The sequence below is a fragment of the Glandiceps talaboti genome, chromosome 17 (assembly GCF_964340395.1).
Source record: "Glandiceps talaboti chromosome 17, keGlaTala1.1, whole genome shotgun sequence".
Classification (NCBI taxonomy): domain Eukaryota; kingdom Metazoa; phylum Hemichordata; class Enteropneusta; family Spengelidae; genus Glandiceps; species Glandiceps talaboti.
In genome coordinates this window covers 851955-871448 of record NC_135565.1, presented here as the reverse complement: position 1 = coordinate 871448, position 19494 = coordinate 851955, and the positions used below count along the sequence as shown (strand labels likewise).

General features: G+C 39.4%; 1 protein-coding gene across 1 annotated transcript in view; it reads left to right on the top strand.

Annotated features, from left to right (window-relative positions):
- Positions 1-18297: 18297 nt before the first annotated feature.
- Positions 18298-19494, top strand: part of LOC144448602 (cytosolic carboxypeptidase 2-like) — a 211183-nt gene continuing 209986 nt past the window's right edge. The window contains exon 1 of the mRNA XM_078138878.1: positions 18298-18840. Within this exon, the coding sequence (XP_077995004.1) occupies positions 18793-18840 (48 nt within the window). The 5' untranslated portion in view covers positions 18298-18792. The remainder of the gene's footprint in view (positions 18841-19494) is intronic.

Sequence of the window (19494 nt, the reverse complement as noted above, 5' to 3'; positions counted from 1 at the left end):
GTCATATTTTAGAGAAGGGAAATTGAGGGAGGGTCATATTTTAGAGAAGGGAAAGTGAATGAGGGTCATATTTTAAAGAAGGGAAAGTGAGGGAGGGTCATATTTTAGAGAAGGGAAATTGAGGGAGGGTCATATGTTAGAGAAGGGAAATTGAGGGAGGGTCATATTTTAGAGAAGGGAAAGTGAGGGAGGGTCATATTTTAGAGATGGGAAAGTGAGGGAGGGTCATATTTTAGAGAAGGGAAAGTGAGGGAGGGTCATATTTTAGAGAAGGGAAAGTGAGGGAGGGTCATAGTTTAGAGATGGGAAACTGAGGGAGGGTCATATTTTAGAGAAGGGAAAGTGAGGGAGGGTCATATTTTAGAGAAGGGAAAGTACAGTGAGGGAGGGTCATATTTTACAGAAGGGAAAGTGAGGGAGGGTCATATTTTAGAGAAGGGATAGTGAGGGAGGGTCATATTTTAGAGAAGGGAAAATCACATTTTAGAGAAGGGAAAGTGAGGGAGGGTCATATTTTAGAGAAGGGAAAGTGAGGGAGGGTCATATTTTAGAGAAGGGAAAGTGAGGGAGGGTCATATGTTAGAGAAGGGAAATTGAGGGAGGGTCATATTTTAGAGAAGGGAAAGTGAGGGAGGGTCATATTTTAGAGAAGGGAAATTGAGGGAGGGTCATATTTTAGAGAAGGGAAAGTGATGGAGGGTCATATTTTAGAGAAGGGAAAGTGATGGAGGGTCATATTTTAGAGAAGGGAAAGTGAGGGAGGGTCATATTTTAGAGAAGGGAAAGTGAGGGAGGGTCATATTTTAGTGAAGGGAAATTGAGGGAGGGTCATATTTTAGAGAAGGGAAAGTGATGGAGGGTCATATTTTAGAGAAGGGAAAGTGAGGGAGGGTCATATTTTAGAGAAGGGAAAGTGAGGGAGGGTCATATGTTAGAGAAGGGAAAGTGAGGGAGGGTCATAGTTTAGAGAAGGGAAAGTGAGAGAGGGTCATATTTTAGAGAAGGGAAAGTGAGGGAGGGTCATATTTTAGAGAAGGGAGAGTGAGGGAGGGTCATATTTTAGAGAAGGGGAAGTGAGGGAGGGTCATATTTTAAAGAAGGGAAAGTGAGGGAGGGTCATATTTTAGAGAAGGGAAAGTGAGGGAGGGTCATATTTTAGAGAAGGGAAATTGAGGGAGGGTCATATTTTAGAGAAGGGAAAGTGAGGGAGGGTCATATTTTAGAGAAGGGAAAGTGAGGGAGGGTCATATTTTAGAGAAGGGACAGTGAGGGAGGGTCATATTTTAGAGAAGGGAAAGAGAGGGAGGGTCATATTTTAGAGAAGGGACAGTGAGGGAGGGTCATATTTTAGAGAAGGGAAAATGAGGGAGGGTCATATTTTAGAGAAGGGAAATTGAGGGAGGGTCATATTTTAGAGAAGGGAAAGTGAATGAGGGTCATATTTTAAAGAAGGGAAAGTGAGGGAGGGTCATATTTTAGAGAAGGGAAATTGAGGGAGGGTCATATGTTAGAGAAGGGAAATTGAGGGAGGGTCATATTTTAGAGAGGGGAAAGTGAGGGAGGGTCATATTTTAGAGATGGGAAAGTGAGGGAGGGTCATATTTTAGAGAAGGGAAAGTGAGGGAGGGTCATATTTTAGAGAAGGGAAAGTGAGGGAGGGTCATATTTTAGAGAAGGGAAAGTACAGTGAGGGAGGGTCATATTTTACAGAAGGGAAAGTGAGGGAGGGTCATATTTTAGAGAAGGGATAGTGAGGGAGGGTCATATTTTAGAGAAGGGAAAATCACATTTTAGAGAAGGGAAAGTGAGGGAGGGTCATATTTAAGAGAAGGGAAAGTGAGGGAGGGTCATATTTTAGAGAAGGGAAAGTGAGGGAGGGTCATATTTTAGAGAAGGGAAAGTGAGGGAGGGTCATATTTTAGAGAAGGGAAAATGAGGGAGGGTCATATTTTAGAGAAGGGAAAGTGAGGGAGGGTCATATTTTAGAGAAGGGAAAATGAGGGAGGGTCATATTTTAGAGAAGGGAAAGTGAGGGAGGGAGGGTCATATTTTAGAGAAGGGAAAGTGAGGGAGGGTCATATTGTAGAGAATGGAAAGTGAGGGAGGGTCATATTTTAGAGAAGGGAAAGTGAGGGAGGGTCATATTTTAGAGAAGGGAAAGTGAGGGAGGGTTATATTTTAGAGAAGGGAAAGTGAGGGAGGATCATATTTTAGAGAAGGGAAAGTGAGGGAGGGTCATATTTTAGAGGAGGGAAAGTGAGGGAGGGTCATATTTTAGAGAAGGGAAAGTGAGGGAGGGTCATATTTTAGAGAAGGGAAAGTGAGGGAGGGTCATATTTTAGAGAAGGGAAATTGAGGGAGGGTCATATTTTAGAGAAGGGAAAGTGAGGGAGGGTCATATTTTAGAGAAGGGAAATTGAGGGAGGGTCATATTTTAGAGATGGGAAAGTGAGGGAGGGTCATATTTTAGAGAAGGGAAAGTGAGGGAGGGTCATATTTTAGAGAAGGGAAAGTGAGGGAGGGTCATATTTTAGAGAAGGGAAAGTACAGTGAGGGAGGGTCATATTTTACAGAAGGGAAAGTGAGGGAGGGTCATATTTTAGAGAAGGGAAAGTGAGGGAGGGTCATATTTTAGAGAAGGGAAAGTGAGGGAGGGTCATATTTTAGAGAAGGGAAAGTACAGTGAGGGAGGGTCATATTTTACAGAAGGGAAAGTGAGGGAGGGTCATATTTTAGAGAAGGGATAGTGAGGGAGGGTCATATTTTAGAGAAGGGAAAATCACATTTTAGAGAAGGGAAAGTGAGGGAGGGTCATATTTTAGAGAAGGGAAAGTGAGGGAGGGTCATATTTTAGAGAAGGGAAAGTGAGGGAGGGTCATATTTTAGAGAAGGGAAAGTGAGGGAGGGTCATATTTTAGAGAAGGGAAAATGAGGGAGGGTCATATTTTAGAGAAGGGAAAGTGAGGGAGGGTCATATTTTAGAGAAGGGAAAATGAGGGAGGGTCATATTTTAGAGAAGGGAAAGTGAGGGAGGGAGGGTCATATTTTAGAGAAGGGAAAGTGAGGGAGGGTCATATTGTAGAGAATGGAAAGTGAGGGAGGGTCATATTTTAGAGAAGGGAAAGTGAGGGAGGGTCATATTTTAGAGAAGGGAAAGTGAGGGAGGGTTATATTTTAGAGAAGGGAAAGTGAGGGAGGATCATATTTTAGAGAAGGGAAAGTGAGGGAGGGTCATATTTTAGAGGAGGGAAAGTGAGGGAGGGTCATATTTTAGAGAAGGGAAAGTGAGGGAGGGTCATATTTTAGAGAAGGGAAAGTGAGGGAGGGTCATATTTTAGAGAAGGGAAATTGAGGGAGGGTCATATTTTAGAGAAGGGAAAGTGAGGGAGGGTCATATTTTAGAGAAGGGAAATTGAGGGAGGGTCATATTTTAGAGAAGGGAAAGTGAGGGAGGGTCATATTTTAGAGAAGGGAAATTGAGGGAGGGTCATATTTTAGAGAAGGGAAAGTGAGGGAGGGTCATATTTTAGAGAAGGGAAATTGAGGGAGGGTCATATTTTAGAGAAGGGAAAGTGAGGGAGGGTCATATTTTAGAGAAGGGAAATTGAGGGAGGGTCATATTTTAGAGATGGGAAAGTGAGGGAGGGTCATATTTTAGAGAAGGGAAAGTGAGGGAGGGTCATATTTTAGAGAAGGGAAAGTGAGGGAGGGTCATATTTTAGAGAAGGGAAAGTACAGTGAGGGAGGGTCATATTTTACAGAAGGGAAAGTGAGGGAGGGTCATATTTTAGAGAAGGGATAGTGAGGGAGGGTCATATTTTAGAGAAGGGAAAATCACATTTTAGAGAAGGGAAAGTGAGGGAGGGTCATATTTTAGAGAAGGGAAAGTGAGGGAGGGTCATATTTTAGAGAAGGGAAAGTGAGGGAGGGTCATATTTTAGAGAAGGGAAAGTGAGGGAGGGTCATATTTTAGAGAAGGGAAAATGAGGGAGGGTCATATTTTAGAGAAGGGAAAGTGAGGGAGGGTCATATTTTAGAGAAGGGAAAATGAGGGAGGGTCATATTTTAGAGAAGGGAAAGTGAGGGAGGGAGGGTCATATTTTAGAGAAGGGAAAGTGAGGGAGGGTCATATTGTAGAGAATGGAAAGTGAGGGAGGGTCATATTTTAGAGAAGGGAAAGTGAGGGAGGGTCATATTTTAGAGAAGGGAAAGTGAGGGAGGGTTATATTTTAGAGAAGGGAAAGTGAGGGAGGATCATATTTTAGAGAAGGGAAAGTGAGGGAGGGTCATATTTTAGAGGAGGGAAAGTGAGGGAGGGTCATATTTTAGAGAAGGGAAAGTGAGGGAGGGTCATATTTTAGAGAAGGGAAAGTGAGGGAGGGTCATATTTTAGAGAAGGGAAATTGAGGGAGGGTCATATTTTAGAGAAGGGAAAGTGAGGGAGGGTCATATTTTAGAGAAGGGAAATTGAGGGAGGGTCATATTTTAGAGAAGGGAAAGTGAGGGAGGGTCATATTTTAGAGAAGGGAAATTGAGGGAGGGTCATATTTTAGAGAAGGGAAAGTGAGGGAGGGTCATATTTTAGAGAAGAGAAATTGAGGGAGGGTCATATTGTAGAGAAGGGAAAGTGAGGGAGGGTCATATTTTAGAGAAGGGACAGTGAGGGAGGGTCATATTTTAGAGAAGGGAAAATAAGGGAGGGTCATATTTTAGAGAAGGGAAATTGAGGGAGGGTCATATTTTAGAGAAGGGAAAGTGAGGGAGGGTCATATTTTAGAGAAGGGAAAGTGAGGGAGGGTCATATTTTAGAGACGGGAAAGTGAGGGAGGGTCATATTTTAGAGAAGGGAAATTGAGGGAGGGTCATATTTTAGAGGAGGGAAAGTGAGGGAGGGTCATATTTTAGAGAAGGGAAAGTGAGGAAGGGTCATAGTTTAGAGATGGGAAACTGAGGGAGGGTCATATTTCAGAGAAGGGAAAGTGAGGGAGGGTCATATTTTAGAGAAGGGAAAGTACAGTGAGGGAGGGTCATATTTTACAGAAGGGAAAGTGAGGGAGGGTCATATTTTAGAGAAGGGATAGTGAGGGAGGGTCATATTTTTAGAGAAGGGAAAATCACATTTTAGAGAAGGGAAAGTGAGGGAGGGTCATATTTTAGAGAAGGGAAAGTGAGGGAGGGTCATATTTTAGAGAAGGGAAAGTGAGGGAGGGTCATATTTTAGAGAAGGGAAAGTGAGGGAGGGTCATATTTTAGAGAAGGGAAAGTGAGGGAGGGTCATATTTTAGAGAAGGGAAAATGAGGGAGGGTCATATTTTAGAGAAGGGAAAGTGAGGGAGGGTCATATTTTAGAGAAGGGAAAGTGAGGGAGGGTCATATTTTAGAGAAGGGAAAGTGAGGGAGGGTCATATTTTAGAGAAGGGAAAGTGAGGGAGGGTCATATTTTAGAGAAGGGAAAATGAGGGAGGGTCATATTTTAGAGAAGGGAAAGTGAGGGAGGGTCATATTTTAGAGAAGGGAAAGTGAGGGATGGTCATATTTTAGAGAATGGAAAGTGAGGGAGGGTCATATTTTAGAGAAGGGAAAGTGAGGGAGGGTCATATTTTAGAGAAGGGAAAGTGAGGGAGGTTCATATTTTAGAGAAGGGAAAGTGAGGGAGGGTCATATTTTAGAGAAGGGAAATTGAGGGAGGGTCATATTTTAGAGAAGGGAAAGTGAGGGAGGGTCATATTTTAGAGAAGGGAAATTGAGGGAGGGTCATATTTTAGAGAAGGGAAAGTGAGGGAGGGTCATATTTTAGAGAAGGGAAATTGAGGGAGGGTCTTATTTTAGAGAAGGGAAAGTGAGGGAGGGTCATATTTTAGAGAAGGGAAATTGAGGGAGGGTCATATTTTAGAGAAGGGAAAGTGAGGGAGGGTCATATTTTAGAGAAGGGACAGTGAGGGAGGGTCATATTTTAGAGAAGGGAAAATGAGGGAGGGTCATATTTTAGAGAAGGGAAATTGAGGGAGGGTCATATTTTAGAGAAGGGAAAGTGAGGGAGGGTCATATTTTAGAGAAGGGAAAGTGAGGAAGGGTCATATTTTAGAGAAGGGAAACTGAGGGAGGGTCATATTTTAGAGAAGGGAAAGTGAGGGAGGGTCATATTTTAGAGAAGGGAAAGTGAGGGAGGGTCATATTTTAAAGAAGGGAAAGTGAGGGAGGGTCATATTTTAGAGAAGGGAAAGTGAGGGAGGGTCATATTTTAGAGAAGGGAAAGTGAGGGATGGTCATATTTTAGAGAAGGGAAAGTGAGGGAGGGTCATATTTTAGAGAAGGGAAAGTGAGGGAGGGTCATATTTTAGAGAAGGGAAAGTGAGGGATGGTCATATTTTAGAGAATGGAAAGTGAGGGAGGGTCATATTTTAGAGAAGGGAAAGTGAGGGAGGGTCATATTTTAGAGAAGGGAAAGTGAGGGAGGGTCATATTTTAGAGAAGGGAAAGTGAGGGAGGGTCATATTTTAGAGAAGGGAAAGTGAGGGAGGGTCATATTTTAGAGAAGGGAAAGTGAGGGAGGGTCATATTTTAGAGAAGGGAAAGTGAGGGAGTTTCATATTTTAGAGAAGGGAAAGTGAGGGAGGGTCATATTTTAGAGAAGGGAAATTGAGGGAGGGTCATATTTTAGAGAAGGGAAAGTGAGGGAGGGTCATATTTTAGAGAAGGGAAATTGAGGGAGGGTCATATTTTAGAGAAGGGAAAGTGAGGGAGGGTCATATTTTAGAGAAGGGAAATTGAGGGAGGGTCTTATTTTAGAGAAGGGAAAGTGAGGGAGGGTCATATTTTAGAGAAGGGAAATTGAGGGAGGGTCATATTTTAGAGAAGGGAAAGTGAGGGAGGGTCATATTTTAGAGAAGGGACAGTGAGGGAGGGTCATATTTTAGAGAAGGGAAAATGAGGGAGGGTCATATTTTAGAGAAGGGAAATTGAGGGAGGGTCATATTTTAGAGAAGGGAAAGTGAGGGAGGGTCATATTTTAGAGAAGGGAAAGTGAGGAAGGGTCATATTTTAGAGAAGGGAAAGTGAGGAAGGGTCATATTTTAGAGAAGGGAAAGTGAGGGAGGGTTATATTTTAGAGAAGGGAAAGTGAGGCAGGGTCATATTTTAGAGAAGGGAAAGTGAGGCAGGGTCATATTTTAGAGAAGGGAAACTGAGGGAGGTTCATATTTTAGAGAAGGGAAAGTGAGGGAGGGTCATATTTTAGAGAAGGGAAAGTGAGGGAGGGTCATATTTTAAAGAAGGGAAAGTGAGGGAGGGTCATATTCTAGAGAAAGGAAAGTGAGGGAGGGTCATATTTTAGAGAAGGGACAGTGAGGGAGGGTCATATTTTAGAGAAGGGAAAATGAGGGAGGGTCATATTTTAGAGAAGGGAAATTGAGGGAGGGTCATATTTTAGAGAAGGGAAAGTGAGGGAGGGTCATATTTTAGAGAAGGGAAAGTGAGGAAGGGTCATATTTTAGAGAAGGGAAACTGAGGGAGGTTCATATTTTAGAGAAGGGAAAGTGAGGGAGGGTCATATTTTAGAGAAGGGAAAGTGAGGGAGGGTCATATTTTAAAGAAGGGAAAGTGAGGGAGGGTCATATTCTAGAGAAGGGAAAGTGAGGGAGGGTCATATTTTAGAGAAGGGAAAGTGAGGGAGGGTCATATTTTAGAGAAGGGAAAGTGAGGGATGGTCATATTTTAGAGAAGGGAAAGTGAGGGAGGGTCATATTTTAGAGAAGGGAAAGTGCGGGAGGGTCATATTTTAGAGAAGGGAAAGTGAGGGATGGTCATATTTTAGAGAAGGGAAAGTGAGGGAGGGTCATATTTTAGAGAAGGGAAAGTGAGGGAGGGTCATATTTTAGAGAAGGGAAAGTGAGGGAGGGTCATATTTTAGAGAAGGGAAAGTGAGGGAGGGTCATATTTTAGAGAAGGGAAAGTGAGGGAGGGTCATATTTTAGAGAAGGGAAAGTGAGGGAGGGTCATATTTTAGAGAAGGGAAAGTGAGGGAGGTTCATATTTTAGAGAAGGGAAAGTGAGGGAGGGTCATATTTTAGAGAAGGGAAATTGAGGGAGGGTCATATTTTAGAGAAGGGAAAGTGAGGGAGGGTCATATTTTAGAGAAGGGAAATTGAGGGAGGGTCATATTTTAGAGAAGGGAAAGTGAGGGAGGGTCATATTTTAGAGAAGGGAAAGTGAGGGAGGTTCATATTTTAGAGAAGGGAAAGTGAGGGAGGGTCATATTTTAGAGAAGGGAAATTGAGGGAGGGTCATATTTTAGAGAAGGGAAAGTGAGGGAGGGTCATATTTTAGAGAAGGGAAATTGAGGGAGGGTCATATTTTAGAGAAGGGAAAGTGAGGGAGGGTCATATTTTAGAGAAGGGAAATTGAGGGAGGGTCTTATTTTAGAGAAGGGAAAGTGAGGGAGGGTCATATTTTAGAGAAGGGAAATTGAGGGAGGGTCATATTTTAGAGAAGGGAAAGTGAGGGAGGGTCATATTTTAGAGAAGGGACAGTGAGGGAGGGTCATATTTTAGAGAAGGGAAAATGAGGGAGGGTCATATTTTAGAGAAGGGAAATTGAGGGAGGGTCATATTTTAGAGAAGGGAAAGTGAGGGAGGGTCATATTTTAGAGAAGGGAAAGTGAGGAAGGGTCATATTTTAGAGAAGGGAAAGTGAGGAAGGGTCATATTTTAGAGAAGGGAAAGTGAGGGAGGGTCATATTTTAGAGAAGGGAAAGTGAGGCAGGGTCATATTTTAGAGAAGGGAAACTGAGGGAGGTTCATATTTTAGAGAAGGGAAAGTGAGGGAGGGTCATATTTTAGAGAAGGGAAAGTGAGGGAGGGTCATATTTTAAAGAAGGGAAAGTGAGGGAGGGTCATATTCTAGAGAAAGGAAAGTGAGGGAGGGTCATATTTTAGAGAAGGGAAAGTGAGGGAGGGTCATATTTTAGAGAAGGGAAAGTGAGGGAGGGTCATATTTTAGAGAAGGGAAAGTGAGGGAGGGTCATATTTTAGAGAAGGGAAATTGAGGGAGGGTTATATTTTAGAGAAGGGAAATTGATGGAGGGTCACATTTTAGAGAAGGGAAATTGAGGGAGGGTCATATTTTAGAGAAGGGAAAGTGAGGGAGGGTCATATTTTAAAGAAGGGAAAGTGAGGGAGGGTCATATTCTAGAGAAGGGAAAGTGAGGGAGGGTCATATTTTAGAGAAGGGAAAGTGAGGGAGGGTCATATTTTAGAGAAGGGAAAGTGAGGGATGGTCATATTTTAGAGAAGGGAAAGTGAGGGAGGGTCATATTTTAGAGAAGGGACAGTGAGGGAGGGTCATATTTTAGAGAAGGGAAAATGAGGGAGGGTCATATTTTAGAGAAGGGAAATTGAGGGAGGGTCATATTTTAGAGAAGGGAAAGTGAGGGAGGGTCATATTTTAGAGAAGGGAAAGTGAGGAAGGGTCATATTTTAGAGAAGGGAAACTGAGGGAGGTTCATATTTTAGAGAAGGGAAAGTGAGGGAGGGTCATATTTTAGAGAAGGGAAAGTGAGGGAGGGTCATATTTTAAAGAAGGGAAAGTGAGGGAGGGTCATATTCTAGAGAAGGGAAAGTGAGGGAGGGTCATATTTTAGAGAAGGGAAAGTGAGGGAGGGTCATATTTTAGAGAAGGGAAAGTGAGGGATGGTCATATTTTAGAGAAGGGAAAGTGAGGGAGGGTCATATTTTAGAGAAGGGAAAGTGAGGGAGGGTCATATTTTAGAGAAGGGAAAGTGAGGGATGGTCATATTTTAGAGAATGGAAAGTGAGGGAGGGTCATATTTTAGAGAAGGGAAAGTGAGGGAGGGTCATATTTTAGAGAAGGGAAAGTGAGGGAGGGTCATATTTTAGAGAAGGGAAAGTGAGGGAGGGTCATATTTTAGAGAAGGGAAAGTGAGGGAGGGTCATATTTTAGAGAAGGGAAAGTGAGGGAGGGTCATATTTTAGAGAAGGGAAAGTGAGGGAGTTTCATATTTTAGAGAAGGGAAAGTGAGGGAGGGTCATATTTTAGAGAAGGGAAATTGAGGGAGGGTCATATTTTAGAGAAGGGAAAGTGAGGGAGGGTCATATTTTAGAGAAGGGAAATTGAGGGAGGGTCATATTTTAGAGAAGGGAAAGTGAGGGAGGGTCATATTTTAGAGAAGGGAAATTGAGGGAGGGTCTTATTTTAGAGAAGGGAAAGTGAGGGAGGGTCATATTTTAGAGAAGGGAAATTGAGGGAGGGTCATATTTTAGAGAAGGGAAAGTGAGGGAGGGTCATATTTTAGAGAAGGGACAGTGAGGGAGGGTCATATTTTAGAGAAGGGAAAATGAGGGAGGGTCATATTTTAGAGAAGGGAAATTGAGGGAGGGTCATATTTTAGAGAAGGGAAAGTGAGGGAGGGTCATATTTTAGAGAAGGGAAAGTGAGGAAGGGTCATATTTTAGAGAAGGGAAAGTGAGGAAGGGTCATATTTTAGAGAAGGGAAAGTGAGGGAGGGTCATATTTTAGAGAAGGGAAAGTGAGGCAGGGTCATATTTTAGAGAAGGGAAACTGAGGGAGGTTCATATTTTAGAGAAGGGAAAGTGAGGGAGGGTCATATTTTAGAGAAGGGAAAGTGAGGGAGGGTCATATTTTAAAGAAGGGAAAGTGAGGGAGGGTCATATTCTAGAGAAAGGAAAGTGAGGGAGGGTCATATTTTAGAGAAGGGAAAGTGAGGGAGGGTCATATTTTAGAGAAGGGAAAGTGAGGGAGGGTCATATTTTAGAGAAGGGAAAGTGAGGGAGGGTCATATTTTAGAGAAGGGAAATTGAGGGAGGGTTATATTTTAGAGAAGGGAAATTGATGGAGGGTCACATTTTAGAGAAGGGAAATTGAGGGAGGGTCATATTTTAGAGAAGGGAAAGTGAGGGAGGGTCATATTTTAAAGAAGGGAAAGTGAGGGAGGGTCATATTCTAGAGAAGGGAAAGTGAGGGAGGGTCATATTTTAGAGAAGGGAAAGTGAGGGAGGGTCATATTTTAGAGAAGGGAAAGTGAGGGATGGTCATATTTTAGAGAAGGGAAAGTGAGGGAGGGTCATATTTTAGAGAAGGGAAAGTGAGGGAGGGTCATATTTTAGAGAAGGGAAAGTGAGGGAGGGTCATATTTTAGAGAAGGGAAAGTGAGGGAGGGTCATATTTTAGAGAAGTGAAAGTGAGGGAGGGTCATATTTTAGAGAAGGGAAATTGAGGGAGGGTCATATTTTAGAGAAGGGAAAGTGAGGGAGGGTCATATTTTAGAGAAGGGAAAGTGAGGGAGGGTCATATTTTAGAGAAGGGAAAGTGAGGGAGGGTCATATTTTAGAGAAGGGAAAGTGAGGGAGGTTCATATTTTAGAGAAGGGAAAGTGAGGGAGGGTCATATTTTAGAGAAGGGAAATTGAGGGAGGGTCATATTTTAGAGAAGGGAAAGTGAGGGAGGGTCATATTTTAGAGAAGGGAAATTGAGGAGGGTCATATTTTAGAGAAGGGAAAGTGAGGGAGGGTCATATTTTAGAGAAGGGAAATTGAGGGAGGGTCTTATTTTAGAGAAGGGAAAGTGAGGGAGGGTCATATTTTAGAGAAGGGAAATTGAGGGAGGGTCATATTTTAGAGAAGGGAAAGTGAGGGAGGGTCATATTTTAGAGAAGGGACAGTGAGGGAGGGTCATATTTTAGAGAAGGGAAAATGAGGGAGGGTCATATTTTAGAGAAGGGAAATTGAAGGAGGGTCATATTTTAGAGAAGGGAAAGTGAGGCAGGGTCATATTTTAGAGAAGGGAAACTGAGGGAGGTTCATATTTTAGAGAAGGGAAAGTGAGGGAGGGTCATATTTTAGAGAAGGGAAAGTGAGGGAGGGTCATATTTTAAAGAAGGGAAAGTGAGGGAGGGTCATATTCTAGAGAAGGGAAAGTGAGGGAGGGTCATATTTTAGAGAAGGGAAAGTGAGGGAGGGTCATATTTTAGAGAAGGGAAAGTGAGGGAGGGTCATATTTTAGAGAAGGGAAAGTGGGGGAGGGTCATATTTTAGAGAAGGGAAATTGAGGGAGGGTTATATTTTAGAGATGGGAAATTGATGGAGGGTCACATTTTAGAGAAGGGAAATTGAGGGAGGGTCATATTTTAGAGAAGGGAAAGTGAGGGAGGGTCATATTTTAGAGAAGGGAAAGTGAGGAAGGGTCATATTTTAGAGAAGGGAAACTGAGGGAGGTTCATATTTTAGAGAAGGGAAAGTGAGGGAGGGTCATATTTTAGAGAAGGGAAAGTGAGGAAGGGTCATATTTTAGAGAAGGGAAACTGAGGGAGGTTCATATTTTAGAGAAGGGAAAGTGAGGGAGGGTCATATTTTAGAGAAGGGAAAGTGAGGAAGGGTCATATTTTAGAGAAGGGAAACTGAGGGAGGTTCATATTTTAGAGAAGGGAAAGTGAGGGAGGGTCATATTTTAGAGAAGGGAAAGTGAGGGAGGGTCATATTTTAGAGAAGGGAAAGTGAGGGAGGGTCATATTCTAGAGAAGGGAAAGTGAGGGAGGGTCATATTTTAGAGAAGGGAAAGTGAGGGAGGGTCATATTTTAGAGAAGGGAAAGTGAGGGAGGGTCACATATTAGAGAAGGGAAATTGAGGGAGGGTTATATTTTAGAGAAGGGAAATTGATGGAGGGTCACATTTTAGAGAAGGGAAATTGAGGGAGGGTCATATTTTAGAGAAGGGAAAGTGAGGGAGGGTCATATTTTAGAGAAGGGAAACTGGGGGAGGGTCATATTTTAGAGAAGGGAAAGTGAGGGAGGGTCATATTTTAGAAAAGGGAAAGTGAGGGAGGGTCATATTTTAGAGAAGGGAAAATGAGGGCACTCAAAACATTCCTTTTTGTTTTGTATTGACTTAATAAAGGGCGTAATTATATACAATTTGACCTTTATCAACTGTCAAAGCAAGTGGAAGTGGAAAATGTGATATGACTTAGTAATTATCATATAAATGAACAATTAGTAGTGTTAATGTTCCAATTGATTTTACAAGTCAAAGAATACATATACGCAGTGTTTTAAGATTTAAGCCTGCACTAGCTGCAACTAGGACATTTTTTTTATCAATTAACCGAAGATATATTCATTAAAAATTTGTCAATTATTTATTTTAAAAAGACAATTTATCTGTTAGTATATATTAAAGTTATTATACCAACGATACGATAGTAAGTTATTATACCTACGATACGATAGTAAGTTATTATACCTGGGTTACGGTAGTAAGTTATTATACCTACGATACGATAGTAAGTTATTATACCTACGATACGATAGTAAGTTATTATACCTGGGTTACGGTAGTAAGTTATTATACCTACGATACGATAGTAAGTTATTATACCTGGGATACGATAGTAAGTTATTATACCTGGGTTACGGTAGTAAGTTATTATACCTACGATACGATAGTAAGTTATTATACCTACGATACGATAGTAAGTTATTATACCTACGATACGATAGTAAGTTATTATACCTGGGTTACGGTAGTAAGTTATTATACCTACGATACGATAGTAAGTTATTATACCTACGATACGATAGTAAGTTATTATACCTGGGTTACAGTAGTAAGTTATTATACCTACGATACGATAGTAAGTTATTATACCTACGATACGATAGTAAGTTATTATACCTGCGATACGGTAGTAAGTTATTATACCTACGATACGGTAGTAAGTTATTATACCTGCGATACGGTAGTAAGTTATTATACCTGCGATACGATAGTAAGTTATTATACCTGGGGTACGGTAGTAAGTTATTATACCTGCGATACGATAGTAAGTTATTTTACCTGGGGTACGGTAGTAAGTTATTATACCTACGATACGATAGTAAGTTATTATACCTACGATACGGTAGTAAGTTATTATACCTGGGGTACGGTAGTAAGTTATTATACCTACGATACGATAGTAAGTTATTATACCATCGATACGGTAGTAAGTTATTATACCATCGATACGGTAGTAAGTTATTATACCTGGGGTACGGTAGTAAGTTATTATACCTGGGGTACGATAGTAAGTTATTATACCTGCGATACGGTAGTAAGTTATTATACCTACGATACGGTAGTAAGTTATTATACCTGCGATACGGTAGTAAGTTATTATACCTGCGATACGATAGTAAGTTATTATACCTGGGGTACGGTAGTAAGTTATTATACCTGCGATACGATAGTAAGTTATTTTACCTGGGGTACGGTAGTAAGTTATTATACCTACGATACGATAGTAAGTTATTATACCTACGATACGGTAGTAAGTTATTATACCTGGGGTACGGTAGTAAGTTATTATACCTACGATACGATAGTAAGTTATTATACCATCGATACGGTAGTAAGTTATTATACCATCGATACGGTAGTAAGTTATTATACCTGTGGTACGGTAGTAAGTTATTATACCTGGGGTACGGTAGTAAGTTATTATACCTACGATACGATAGTAAGTTATTATACCATCGATACGGTAGTAAGTTATTATACCTGCGATACGATAGTAGGTTATTATACCTGGGGTACGGTAGTAAGTTATTATACCTACGATACGATAGTAAGTTATTATACCAACGATACGGTAGTAAGTTATTATACCTACGATACGATAGTAAGTTATTATACCTACGATACGATAGTAAGTTATTATACCTACGATACGATAGTAAGTTATTATACCTACGATACGGTAGTAAGTTATTATACCTGCGATGCGGTAGTAAGTTATTATACCTACTATACGATAGTAAGTTATTATACCTACGATACGATAGTAAGTTATTATACCTACGATACGATAGTAAGTTATTATACCAACGATACGGTAGTAAGTTATTATACCTACGATACGGTAGTAAGTTATTATACCTGCGATACGATAGTAAGTTATTATGCTTGCGATACGATAGTAAGTTATTATACCTACGATACAGTAGTAAGTTATTATACCTACGATACGATAGTAAGTTATTATACCTACGATACGATAGTAAGTTATTATACCTACGATACGATAGTAAGTTATTATACCTACAATACGATAGTAAGTTATTATACCTACGATACGATAGTAAGTTATTATACCTACGATACGATAGTAAGTTATTATACCTACGATACGATAGTAAGTTATTATACCTACAATACGATAGTAAGTTATTATACCTACGATACGGTAGTAAGTTATTATACCTTCGATACGGTAGTAAGTTATTATACCTGCGATACGGTAGTAAGTTATTATACCTACGATACGGTAGTAAGTTATTATACCTACGATACGGTAGTAAGTTATTATACCTGCAATACGGTAGTAAGTTATTATACCTACAATACGATAGTAAGTTATTATACCTACGATACGATAGTAAGTTATTATACCTACAATACGATAGTAAGTTATTATACCTACGATACGATAGTAAGTTATTATACCTACGATACGATAGTAAGTTATTATACCTGGGTTACGGTAGTAAGTTATTATACCTACGATACGATAGTAAGTTATTATACCTACGATACGATAGTAAGTTATTATACCTGGGTTACAGTAGTAAGTTATTATACCTACGATACGATAGTAAGTTATTATACCTACGATACGATAGTAAGTTATTATACCTGCGATACGGTAGTAAGTTATTATACCTACGATACGGTAGTAAGTTATTATACCTGCGATACGGTAGTAAGTTATTATACCTGCGATACGATAGTAAGTTATTATACCTGGGGTACGGTAGTAAGTTATTATACCTGCGATACGATAGTAAGTTATTTTACCTGGGGTACGGTAGTAAGTTATTATACCTACGATACGATAGTAAGTTATTATACCTACGATACGGTAGTAAGTTATTATACCTGGGGTACGGTAGTAAGTTATTATACCTACGATACGATAGTAAGTTATTATACCATCGATACGGTAGTAAGTTATTATACCATCGATACGGTAGTAAGTTATTATACCTGGGGTACGGTAGTAAGTTATTATACCTGGGGTACGGTAGTAAGTTATTATACCTACGATACGATAGTAAGTTATTATACCATCGATACGGTAGTAAGTTATTATACCTGCGATACGATAGTAGGTTATTATACCTGGGGTACGGTAGTAAGTTATTATACCTACGATACGATAGTAAGTTATTATACCAACGATACGGTAGTAAGTTATTATACCTACGATACGATAGTAAGTTATTATACCTACGATACGATAGTAAGTTATTATACCTACGATACGATAGTAAGTTATTATACCTACGATACGGTAGTAAGTTATTATACCTGCGATGCGGTAGTAAGTTATTATACCTACTATACGATAGTAAGTTATTATACCTACGATACGATAGTAAGTTATTATACCTACGATACGATAGTAAGTTATTATACCAACGATACGGTAGTAAGTTATTATACCTACGATACGGTAGTAAGTTATTATACCTACAATACGGTAGTAAGTTATTATACCTACGATACGATAGTAAGTTATTATACCTACGATACGGTAGTAAGTTATTATACCTACGATACGGTAGTAAGTTATTATACCTACAATACGGTAGTAAGTTATTATACCTGCGATACGATAGTAAGTTATTATGCTTGCGATACGATAGTAAGTTATTATACCTACGATACAGTAGTAAGTTATTATACCTACGATACGATAGTAAGTTATTATACCTACGATACGATAGTAAGTTATTATACCTACGATACGATAGTAAGTTATTATACCTACAATACGATAGTAAGTTATTATACCTACGATACGATAGTAAGTTATTATACCTACAATACGATAGTAAGTTATTATACCTACGATACGATAGTAAGTTATTATACCTACGATACGATAGTAAGTTATTATACCTACGATACGATAGTAAGTTATTATACCTACGATACGATAGTAAGTTATTATACCTACGATACGGTAGTAAGTTATTATACCTACGATACGGTAGTAAGTTATTATACCTACGATACGGTAGTAAGTTATTATACCTGCGATACGGTAGTAAGTTATTATACCTGCGATACGGTAGTAAGTTATTATACCTGCGATACGGTAGTAAGTTATTATACCTGCAATACGGTATACGTAACAAACACTTTCCAGTAGCAGCTAGTGCAGCTTTAACAGATTTGTGTACACCATTCTAAAAGTACAGTTTGAGGTGAAAGGAAGTTTGTTTGAAAGAAAGCATTCAAGAAATGGCAACTAACACACGTACTATACTAGTCATATCATCCAAGAAATGGCACTCAATACACACGTATTAATTTAAATTTAATTGAAATTCCAACAAATTATACTAGTTGTATAAAAAGTACCTACATTGTCTCCCCTCGAAAGAAGTATCTATAGTAACATCATTCTCGCAAACCAGAGTTATTATTTCTATATCAATAGATATGGAAATAGAATAATTTTTTTAAGAAGACCAGGTAAAGTGGAATGTTTCAGTGAATTTTTGCTCAGGAAAAACTAGTCTAAGAATTGAAAGTAACAAGTCAATACAGATACTGTAATGGGGGTACAGACAGGACACCATAACATTTGGCACTTTTGTCAGACAATACACCTATTGTGATTTCTTATATTTAAGCAATAAACCTTTTGTCTTTTTAGTCAAAAATCTATACTCATCTGGCAAATTGAAAGGGAAAGTTAGTGAGTTGCAATCAATTACATTTTTTGATACGACACAATAACAATAAAACCTAAATTAATATTACATTTACATTTCAACTTTAAATCATATTTTTACAACCCATTTGAAAGTTAAAAGTGACCATGCTTTATTTGAAATATCTACCAACAATTTCAACAATGAGACGAATCTCGTAACTTAGAGAGTCATATGACCTTCCAATGTGATGTGACTTATTGATTATTAGTGTTATTTTAAAACCAATTAACCTCAGTAAAAACAAACAAACTAACATTAATGATCGGTATGATGATAAGGAGGACTGGCGTACATTGTTACATTGGAAACTGTTTGATCGTCAATATAAGGAAACAAGAAAAATGATAAAACCCAGGGTAAAGAATAAGGTAAGTCACGGGGAAAGTCAGTTTCAATTTAAGTTTTGCTGTCTTTTGTGTAGCATCAGAAAACGCCCTCAATGGGTGGGATACCTGTTGTTGTTGTGTTAGGTTTCCAAGTAGCCTCGAGTTGAAATTCAATATGGCGGCTTCTCGTATAGGTTAGTAACTGGTAACAATCCAAAAAATGGAGATGGCTGAAACAAAGTTTCCGTTGGATTGTTATTTGGAACGGAACGGTATTTTGTGTTGATGTACAGTATTTTAAGACGATAAAGGAGTAACACAGTGTCACCCTATAACAGTGGATATCACCATACAGAAACGATTGCGTTGTGACCAGCTACAGTTTGAGCTACTGAAAAAAAAACCGTACACCGTACTTGCTGTGTAGCCAGGGTTACGTTGTAGTGTAGCGAAGGAGATTTAGAGTTTAATTGAAGTACAGACTAAGATATTGTCATTGTTTTGCGGTGACTGAAATCTGGTACGGTTATGTCCGTGTTTATATGTGTACGTAGTCACCGAAGCTTTACGTGTGAAATCAGCTGTTGAAAGTTGAACCTGGTGTCGTGAAAGAGGGTCCAAAGTGGGTCTATGGTGCTCCACGTACATGTACAGAAACATTGAAAAGCAAAATGCCGGGCAATCCATACCGACAAGATCAAAACCTAGAATATGAAATGGTAAGTAAAACTGAAGTAAATTGTCGAAACCAAAGAAAAGTAAAAATGTGATGATATATGAACACAAACAATGACATGTACTGAACAACTTCCAAGTAGACCTACACAATAGTAGTAATAGTATCTTTATTGCGTCCGTTAAGAAAACTACATTTCTTCACTGGATTTTCTGCAATAAATGTTTGGGTGCTAAAACAAACTAGTATAGTAAATATATAAATGAGTAATAATAGTTAACAAAAATAACAAAATGAAAGTGTAGTCTTCAGGTTAGATGATACATGTACATACATACATACATACATACATACATACATACATACATACATACACACATTCACACACACACACACACACACACACATGAGATATGTACATACATACACACACACATTCACACATACGCACCTACATACATACATACATACACACATTCACACACACACATACATGTACATGTACACATTCACACATGTACATACATACATACATACATACACACATACACACGCACACACTCACACATACATACACACATACATACATACATACATACATACATACATACATACACACTCACATACACACGCACAAGCACACACTCACACATACATATACACTCACATTTTTTGTACATACACATGGACACACACA